The sequence below is a fragment of the Stegastes partitus genome, unplaced genomic scaffold (genome assembly GCF_000690725.1).
Source record: "Stegastes partitus isolate 25-593 unplaced genomic scaffold, Stegastes_partitus-1.0.2 Scaffold2042, whole genome shotgun sequence".
Lineage (NCBI taxonomy): Eukaryota > Metazoa > Chordata > Actinopteri > Pomacentridae > Stegastes > Stegastes partitus.
This window is the reverse complement of record NW_007579773.1, coordinates 78,918-88,495: the sequence shown is the minus strand read 5'-3', so window position 1 is coordinate 88,495 and position 9,578 is coordinate 78,918. Positions and strand designations below refer to the sequence as shown.

The following is a 9,578-nucleotide window of genomic DNA, read 5'->3' as shown; positions in this document are numbered from 1 at the left end:
GTGCTCCTCGTTGTTCTCATCATTTGGAGCTCAGCCGTCTCCGTCTTTGAACCATTTGAACCTGATCTGTAGTCAAACGGCTTCAATGTGCTGAAAGTGGGTCGACAGGCTTTAAAAAAGAAGTTTTCAGAAAGCATGAACCTAAAATGTCACAGATAGTTTCATAAATGTCTGTATTTTATTCTATAAAATGTTCAGGCTAATGGGAGATGGTGGTTTAGAGGTCCGGTAGATGTTAGATGGAGTAACTGTTTGATCTGAATCTTTGACTCTCAGTATTGTTTTGTGCCTCCAGGTGTGGACCCGCCTGATCCGGTCCGTCCGGAGCTCCGGCCTGCCGACGTGCACCGCCAACATCCAGCGCCAGTGCGCTGAGATCTGGGTGTTCTGCGACGTGGTGCACTGCGAGCAGGTGGGACGGCGCCTGAAGGACGAGCTGCAGCTGTCGGGGAGCATCGGCCTGTCGGTGCGCCGGCTGGGACACGTCTTCAGCGTGTAGGGCCTCGGGTCGGCGCCGGTGAAGCAGCAGCATCGTTCTGGAAGGTGTTCAGGAGCTTTGTTCTCACTCTGAGGAGCCAGTTCAGGAAGACAGAGGCCAAGCAGCTGCTGGTTCTTCTCCTTTCAAACATTAAGACTGTGTCCTCTGCTGAAGGCCCTGAGTCATCGGATCAGCTGGTGCCTGGCCGACGTGCTTCTGGAGATACTGAACCAAATAGATAGAACAAATACAAACTCCTCAGAACTTGTGTGTGGTCCCACTGAACACGCTTATAAAGACTGAACAAAGCTGCAGTGACGTTTTTCCTGACTTCTGTGTTCTGATCAGAACCAGGTCCAGAGGAACCCGATGTGGGAGCCTGCCTGCCTTCAGTGAATGTGCAGGAATATGTTTTAAATGCTCCGTGCTGTTTACGTTTGCATAAATCCATGTATATTTAATAAAAGCTGCTCTACTGTTGGTCTGTTTTGTGTGGACTGAACCAAACTCCAGCCTCTGTTGTGTGCTGATGATTGTGATAAATAAACGTTTGATATGTTCCTGGATGTGTGTGTGTGACGAGTAGCGCGTTCTGGAAAAGCTGCAGCAGCTGCAGTCACGTGATGCCACACACACACACACACACACACACACACACACTGCGATGTGCTTGTGTAAGAGCTGAATGAATGAGGGCAGCCTGAACACCCCCATCTCTCCCTCACACACTCTCTCGTGTTGCTATGGGCTCTTGTCCTGACAGTCCTGCACACTGCATTAAAATCTAGGTTAGCGGAAGTGACGTCAGGGCCCTGCCTCCCTGCCCAGCTGTAATCGGCTGTAATCCCCCAAATCCACGTTTGTCGCTTCTGTGGACACAAGAATGCACACATAGCGCTATTTTTGTAGCATTTAACCACAAAATTAACTTCATTCAGTGGCTGTAGCTGTTTCAGAGGCATTACATCTTTTGATTTATTGTGAAAGCGGGCGGGGAATCATAAATAAACACATCTGTCAAACATCCTTCGCGATGATCACGACCTGCACCGTGCGTATTTATTTGAACAAAGCTTCAATTGTGCATAAAAACGAACATTAATGCGACAGTTTGGTGATTTAACGCGACGAAGCAGCTTTATTTTGAAACGCTTCGAGACATGCGCAGTAGACGCCAGTCGCGCTGCAGAATTTCAGACGGCGGAGCCACGAGTGCGTTCATCGTGGGAATAATCGGTGAAATAACGGAATACCTCGGTTTTGGAGAGCACCCGGGGGTCGTGTGAGCTCGCCGCTCCGCTATGGGTCCCGGTGTTCGCGCTGCTGGAGGTTTTTATCGGTGAAAAAGTCCAGAAAAGGTGAGGCGGCGGACGGGAGCTAGGCGGCTAAGCTAGCGCTGGCATGCATTGTCGTTTCCTGGAGGGGTTCTGTGTCTGATGTCTGGTTTTATGGCTCCATTTTACAACTTGTGCCACATTCAGCGTAAAGATTAGTGTTTAATTCAGTCTTACTCGGTGTTTTTAACGCCGTGAGCCACGGAGTTCTTTGAAATACCACTTAGTCCTGTTTTTCCTCGTACTCCACTGTTTACTTAACGACAGTCCATTTGAAACTCGGCAGATTTTAGGTTCGTGACGGTTTATTTCCGTGACATACGTGCGTTTTAAAAAAGGTTCGGTGTTGACATGTTAGTTAATGTGTTTTAATATTTTTCGGCTGCAACCAATTATTCCTATATTTTCTTTCGGAGGTGGTTAATCTGCGGTGATGATGCAGTGAACATCCTCCAGCTAGAGTCTGAAATATAAAGAGTTAAATGTTAAACCCACGAGCTGAACAAGTTTAACCACCTAAAATCAACTTAAGCCGTTTTAATAATCGTCTGGTATTATATTTATCGTATTTAGTTTTAAGCAAAATTGCAACAAAAACAAACAAAAAAAAAGTACAAATGTCTTCAACAAATATTCGGTTTTAAGCAACAAATATTAATTTCTGTTTTATAAAAAGTAAAAGAAGCTGAAACTAATTACACAACAACAAATCAAAACCTTTTTTTTTGTTCTTGTAATTTTTAATATAAACTGTCAAAAAAATCAAACATCTCGCAGGTTTCAACCATAAAGTTTGTATTCTTTGATTTTTTTGGTCTTCTTTGGATTTTAGACTTTAACAACACGTCATGAGCACTATTTCTGCATTTACTGACCTCATATATTAACCAGGGAATCCGCGGATTAAGCAATAATTGTTGTTTGCAGCCTTTTTTCTGGCATTTTAATAAAACTGTTGGAAAATACTATTCAGCTCCAACTGACTTAGTTTTGAGGATTTTTCTGTTATTTTTGTTTTTATTTAGACTTGCATCTAACAAACATCCCATAATTTGCAGTGTATTGTTTCAGGTTGGTTCCTAAAATGAGACAAATGACCAACTGATGGTTTAAATCCAAGTTCTTACATTTTGCAGCTTCATTTTCACCAGATGATTATTTTACTTTCTCCGTTTGTCTTTTGTTAATGAATGAAATCTAAGATTGGAATAGTTTCTGGTTGGTTTTCAGTAGGTTTACTAATTATTTAACTGACCATAAACTAAACGTTTATGCTAGATTTGATATTTTGGTGGAAAATCTGTATTTTTCTGGACTTTAATTTCTGATTTCTGTGGATGAACAGACAGACAGCAGCTGCATTAGACTCATGATCAGGTCGAATAATTTAACTGACAGTGTTTTAAAATGTCCAAATCATTTATCCTGCAAACAGTTTGAAAACCTCTGAAGTTGTGGCTTCTGCAGCTTCCAGAGCTGCTGCTTCTCTCAGTTTCGTTTTTTGAGTATTTGGGGTTGTGATGAGGACAGTCCTTCCTTTTTAGACACACATTGTTGTGTTTAAACGCAGAAGCTGGCGGCTAAAGGGCTGAAGAGCAGGAATAAAAGTGGCTGCACACGCCGATGTGTGTTTTTAATTTTTCATCGGGCCCGTTTCCCCGCGTTGCCTTCATCGAGGTCGGCCACTTCCTCTGAGACGAAACACCGCGAACCGAGAACGCCATCAAATATTAAAGCGCCTTTTATGAGACGAACCGTGAAAAGGGAACAAAGCAGCCCGATGCCGTGCGTTTGATGAGGCCGTAAATTCATCACAAGATGAGAGGATGAGGAATCTGAGCGGCTTCCTGGGGGAAACCCTGCGAGAAAAACCAGGCAGCAAATCGTTTCCTCTGTGTGACTGTAAATCTGCACCCAGTCGCCAGATTATCACTTTCACAATAAATACCGCTTCTTTAACCCATAACTCGGGCAGCTTCTGGCTGTTTTCTGCTCCTGTTCCTTCACATGTTTCTCTGCAGCTCTGAGGAACCAGAACCTGAAGGAGGAGACAGAACTCAGAGACGTCTGCTGTCAGCTGAGTGACAGGAGTCAAGAAATGGATGTTATAAAAATTAAAAACCTGACATCATCGTTTCTGAGTGCACAGGTCTCCTAACAATAATAATTAGAGCTCACTGTAGATATTTAACTATCGTGTACAGCACTGATCATACAAATAAAACGTGTCACAAAGGGCTCTACAGGACCGGTACATGAAAAGCCATTAAAAACACAAAGGAGCAGCCACATAAGCATCATGTTGTGAAGGAAGCTGCTGTCATAAATAAAAACACGAGAGCTTCGACCAGTCAGAAAGAAGACGGTCAGAAAAACAAAGTGGTGGATTTAAAACGGATAAAAATGTAGAAATAAGGGAAGAAATCTAAAATCAGTTTAAGGAATGCTCATAATTATAACGACAACAATAACCTGATGAATAAGTTATAATGACACAGAATAAATCAAAAGCTGTTTAAAGTTTAATGAGTTTCTTCACTCGTCTCCTCGTGGTCGGTCAGTCGAGTCGGTCAGGGCTTCATGAGTCTGGTCAACGGAAACGCTTTGCTTTTAGCTCTTTTTTTAAACGTAGAATAAATTTATTGTGATGAAGTATCAGGATTGTACGTTCAGATTTGGTGAATTTCCTCGACGAGGTCCGACATGATCAGACCAAAGACTGTCGGAAAGTTAAACATCTGAGCAATTCTTTCTGTTTTATTCTTTCTGCGGATAAATGTTGGTGTGTTTTTTGTCATTTCAAATAATTTTAGTCACATTTCAAACCTTTTTCTGAATTGTGAACAAATTCGATCATTGTGGACGTACAGACACATGAATATAATCTGCTTCGTGGTTCCTTCAGTTTGTTATCCAGCTTCTTTTAATGCAGGTAAAACATCTGCACACTTTAGTTTGAGCGATTTTGAGCAAAACTTTTGTTGATATTTTGAAATGTTTTGAGTCATTTTGGACAAATAGAGACGCAACAAACATGTTAAAGACGAACAAAGAGATGAAACGTCCTGATTTTATGCTCATGTTTGACTAAAGTGAGTCAGAACTTTCCAAAATGCCCCAAAAATTGGATCCTGTAGAAACGTTCTTTCATCCTGCCTGTACTACTGTGTGTCTACAGCAACATGACAATAAACTGGATTTGATTTTTACCTGCATAATAGAAGGTAAAGCAGAACCAGAACATGTCCAGTTTGACGTGTTGACAGGAGAGATGTTCCACAATAACAATGTCCAGAATGAATCTTCATGAAGCGACTCAGAATATCCCAGAATGATTTGACAGTGAGCAGATGTTGTTTGTCCACCAGATGTTGGCGGTGGTGAGGTTCTAATGAGGTTAAACTGACACTTCCTGTCGTCCGTCAGGTCCAGATGTGGCCGCCACCTCTGCTGAGACTCCTGTTCATGAACGGCGAGGACGCTTCGATCGGGCGGCCGCGGCTCGGCCTGGAGGGATGACACGGCGCTAGCAGACATGGAGACCGGAGAGACTCGCTCGCTCAGCCCACACTCTGCACCTTAGAGGCCCTCAGGACTACAACCAAGCCATTTTTGTAGTTTTTTTTTTTTTTTTTAAACTTAGTTTCTGTGTCAGTTATTGTGAAGCCATAGCCGCCGGGATGAGCTCGGAGGGCTTTCAGTACCGAGCGCTGTACGACTACAAGAAGGAGCGCGAGGAGGACATCGACCTGCACGTCGGCGACATGCTGCTGGTCAGCAAAGGAGCTCTGCTGGCGCTCGGCTGCAGCAACGGAGCCGAGGAGCGGCCGTCGGAGATCGGCTGGCTGCCGGGCTTCAACGAGACCACGCAGGTAACGCGGGTGGTTCTGGCCGGGTGGGGTTGGACGCTGTTAGTAGAGGAGCTCAGCGGGTCGGGTGTACTGAGTCCAAACCCCAGTTTCCATTTGTTCCCACTGTTCTCACTGGTCTGGTTGCTGCAGGTTGTTTGTTTTCAGTAAAATTCTAACAGATGTGAATAAAACAGTGGTTTTGATGAAATGTCCAGATGTTCAGATCAGATGTGGTCGTTTTTTTTCCCTAACAGAACCAAAGATAGATAATAGATGCTTCCTCTGTCTGTGGGAACACATCCTGCAGTTCAGCCCAAAACTCTCCGACTTGTTGGTCACGGCTGAGTCACAGATTTACGACTGTTTTTTACAGACTCTGGTTGTTGCAGAGAGTTTGTCTTTAAAAGCAGACGTATAGAATAAAGGGATTCAGATGAAATATCAGCATTTTACCAGGTTCTGGTTCCTACCAATGATCCACGTCAACATTTTGTCCAAACATCTGGAACTGGAACCTCAAACACCTAAAGTTCTCCTGATGGTAGAATGCAGATGTTTTGTGTCATTTTGGACAAATTCTGGGATTTTTTTGAACGTTTTTGAGCCATTTTGTGAAATATTTCAATCATTCCAGATGTTTTTCTTCAGATTTGGACAGTGTGAAGTTAGACAGTAAACACATAAACAGTCCATCATGGTGGCTTCTCCTCTCCATCGGCGGCTTTTGTGTGCCCGTTAAAAAAAAAAAAATTGTAATAATAATTTTAAGAAATAAAATATAAATTTTAAGTCATTCAAGATGAGTTTTATTTGTCACAGACACATTTATACGAAGTGCAGTGAAATGTGTTTTGTATAAGCATCAAGTTTTCAATAAAATAAAATACAATAATTTAAAAAATAAAATAAAATGTTAAAATAAAATAAAATTAAAAATAAAACAAAATAAGATTTAAAAAATAAAATAAGAAATAAAATCCAAAAATAAAATAATTAAATACAATTTAAAAAAAAATACAATAAAAAAATAAAATAAAAATGCAACGAAATAAAATAATAAAATTAAAATGATAAAATAAATGTGGACAAAGTAAATCGTTAAACAGTGTTTCAGATGTTCAGTCTGAGAAAAATAATGTGTTTTCAACAGTAAAGTAGGTAAACATCTTCTAAACAACCTCAAAAATACTACCAAGTACAAACCATGCAGAACGCGGGCCCTTTATTGATCGATGTTTCTAGTTATTCATTATCGATCAATGAGTCGATACGTCGGTCTAAATCAATGATTGATCTTGACCCCTAGTAACCCCTGAGTGGAGACGTGGTGGTGTTTACGGTGGTTTATTGTCACTAACAAAGAGCCACTAAGTGCAGATGTAGTGGATAAACGATGTCTTCGGTACCACAGAGACGTGAAGTCACACTTTGAGCTTTAATTACCTTTAATCCACTTCATCTTCAGCAAGCTAAACTCGAATCATCGCAGCTTTTGTCAGAGTTCGGCTTCTCTGTGACCATCTTGTCCCGTCGACAGGAGAAAGGCGACTTCCCCGGGACATACGTGGAGTTCGTGGGCAGGAAGAGGATGTCGCCGCCCACGCCGAAGCCCCGCCCAGCCAGGCCGCCGTCGGCAGCGTCGGCGAGGACCGACTCGGAGTCGGAGGGTGAGTGAGCTCGTTTAGACACGTTACTGGGTCGGTTTGGTCCAGAGTCGGGCCTCGTGGCTCTGAGGAGCATCTTTGTCTCCACTTTATCGTCAGAACTCTGCAACCAGAGTTCTTTTTGGTCTCTGATGCGGCGTTGGACCAGCGCTCCGATCTCTGAGCTGTTGAAGGTGTCGAGTTGTTGTTCTTGTTTATCTTGTGTTTATGCGTCGCCTCTTTATTCTACAGTCGTGTCTTCTTGTTTTTCTTACGTCACTTTGCTGCTGTGACGTTGCAGATTTCCCGTAGTGGGACTAATAAAGGATCCTCTGAACATGACCCATGAAATAGTCCAGATTCTGCTTTTGGTTCCTCTTCTCCTCCAGTGTTGGACAGCTGCTTTGTGGCTGTAAAAAGTCAGAATGTACATGTTTTTGTGCCTTTCAGATCTTCTCTTTGTCGTTTTGTTGACATTTTTAATAGTTTTGAATATATTTAGTGTCATTGTGGACATTTTTTTTTGTAATTTTTGAGTTTTTATGAGTGCAAATGACTCAATGAGACGCTACAAACAGTCTGAAAACAGCCCAGAAATAGTCCACAGGCAACTCTTTGGTTCCTTCTTTCCTTCGTTGAGCTTTTATAGCGTCTTTTTTTGTGCCTGTGAAACGTCTGAAAACTAGAATTTCAACTCACTTTAGGCCACCGTGGGCTATTTTTGTGTGTGTTCAGACAACTTGACCCATTCTGGATCATTTCTGATTAATTCTGGACCATCGTCGAGCCGTTTTTGTGTCACTCAGACAAAAACGAGCTTTGTTAAATCTATACGACACATTAAACAGTTCATGTTCTGCCGTTTGGTTCCACGTTTCCTGTAGAACTGCTTTTAAAAAGTCAGCAAATGAGAATTTTGAATCACTTTGTACAAATTTTAAGTCATTTTAGGTCATTTTTCTTGTCATTTTGGGTCATAAACAAGTCATTTAGGCAAGTTTGTCAGTTTAGATGCAAATGATTTGTCATTTTAAACAAGTTTTCCTTCAGTTTGGACAAATCTTCATTTCAGAGCCGAAGAGCTGCAAACTAGAGATTTGAATTACTTTATATAAATGTATATTATTATATTTTTCAGGCACTTTGCACAGTTTTCAAGTAATTTTGCATATTTTTCAGGCACTTTGTTGTGCATCATTCAATTCGCTATTTGAGGTCTGAGAGCTGCAAACCAGACTTTTGAGTCACTTTGTGCAAATCTTAAGTTAGTTTACATATTTTTCAAGCACACTTTTCGAGTCATTTAGCTCTTTGGGGGCATTTTGTACAGATTTTAAATGATTTCTTTTCAACATTTTCATCTCTCGGGTCTCGGAGACGAACACAGGCGGCTGTGAACGTTTCTGGTCATTATTTTAAGCCGTCGTCGTTTCTTTTTGTGTCACGTTGCTCTGAAGAAACTTTCCAGCCTGAGAAGTGGCTCAGTGTGACTCACACACCTCCACTTCCTTCAGCTGCTTCCTCCCAGCAGCTCAACACACAACAACACACACTGCAGTCTGAGCTTCTGTCAGGTGTTTGTACCCGAACCTGAACCCTGAGACCCGGTCTGGACACTGAAGCTGTCCTCTGAAGGCTCGTGCTGAGGCCAGGACACGCTGAGACGTCCTCGCCTCCGGACCTGGAGCTCTGCTCGGCCCTCACAGAGATAGAGAGTCACGTACCGGAGGTGGTGTTAGTCAGGCTGTGGTTGCTGACTGAACAGATCTGAGCTGCTGCTACCAGAGAACCAGGATGTGTGATTTACCGTCTCTGAGTGTGTGTCGTGGTTAGAGCTGCTGCTTGTGTGGTAAAGATGATTGTTTTCTTTATCTGCCCAGAGTTCTGAACCACGAAGAAGCTTCATCACATCCAGACAAAAACTAAAACCTCAGTCAGAGCTAGCAGGTACCACAGAGGTGCTTCAGCTGCCTCTTCCTCAGACTCTGTTCTCATTGAAGGAGGCGTTTAACGCGTCATGTGACTCCTCTGCAGTAAACGGAACAAACATAGAAACACGTTGATGTGACTTCTGCATCAGCAGCTGAATACCTGTAGGTTTCCATGGCAACAGGATGCCTCCAGTGGTGATGCTGTAACTGCTTCATTCAGTGGTTTTAGTAACGTACAGATCAGCAGGTTCACAGAGAAAACATCATCATCAGGAACCAGTTTGGTTAAAGGGAGACGCTGAGCAGGACCTGGACCAGGTTAGCATCAGTTACCATGGAGA

General features: G+C 42.6%; 2 protein-coding genes across 2 annotated transcripts in view; both read left to right on the top strand.

The window, feature by feature from the left end:
• shld3 (shieldin complex subunit 3) overlaps nucleotides 1-589 on the top strand; it is a 7,426-nt gene extending 6,837 nt beyond the window's left edge. The window contains exon 3 of the mRNA XM_008303618.1: nucleotides 296-589. Coding sequence (XP_008301840.1) covers nucleotides 296-499 — 204 coding nt within the window. The 3' untranslated portion in view covers nucleotides 500-589. The remainder of the gene's footprint in view (nucleotides 1-295) is intronic.
• Nucleotides 590-1,666: 1,077 nt separating this feature from the next.
• Nucleotides 1,667-9,506, top strand: LOC103373660 (phosphatidylinositol 3-kinase regulatory subunit alpha-like). The gene is made up of 3 exons (XM_008303614.1): nucleotides 1,667-1,836; nucleotides 5,239-5,684; nucleotides 7,201-9,506. Exons 2-3 carry the CDS (start codon nucleotides 5,493-5,495, stop codon nucleotides 7,336-7,338), a joined length of 330 nt encoding a protein of 109 aa, XP_008301836.1. The 5' UTR covers nucleotides 1,667-1,836; nucleotides 5,239-5,492; the 3' UTR covers nucleotides 7,339-9,506.
• The last annotated feature ends 72 nt before the right edge of the window (nucleotides 9,507-9,578 follow it).

Bases quoted from the DNA above. Each gene is read 5' to 3' on its own strand.
- LOC103373660 (XM_008303614.1), top strand. From the start codon at position 5,493: ATGAGCTCGGAGGGCTTTCAGTACCGAGCGCTGTACGACTACAAGAAG. The intron at 5,685-7,200 runs GTAACGCGGGTG...TCCCGTCGACAG, and splicing joins GCTTCAACGAGACCACGCAG to GAGAAAGGCGACTTCCCCGG.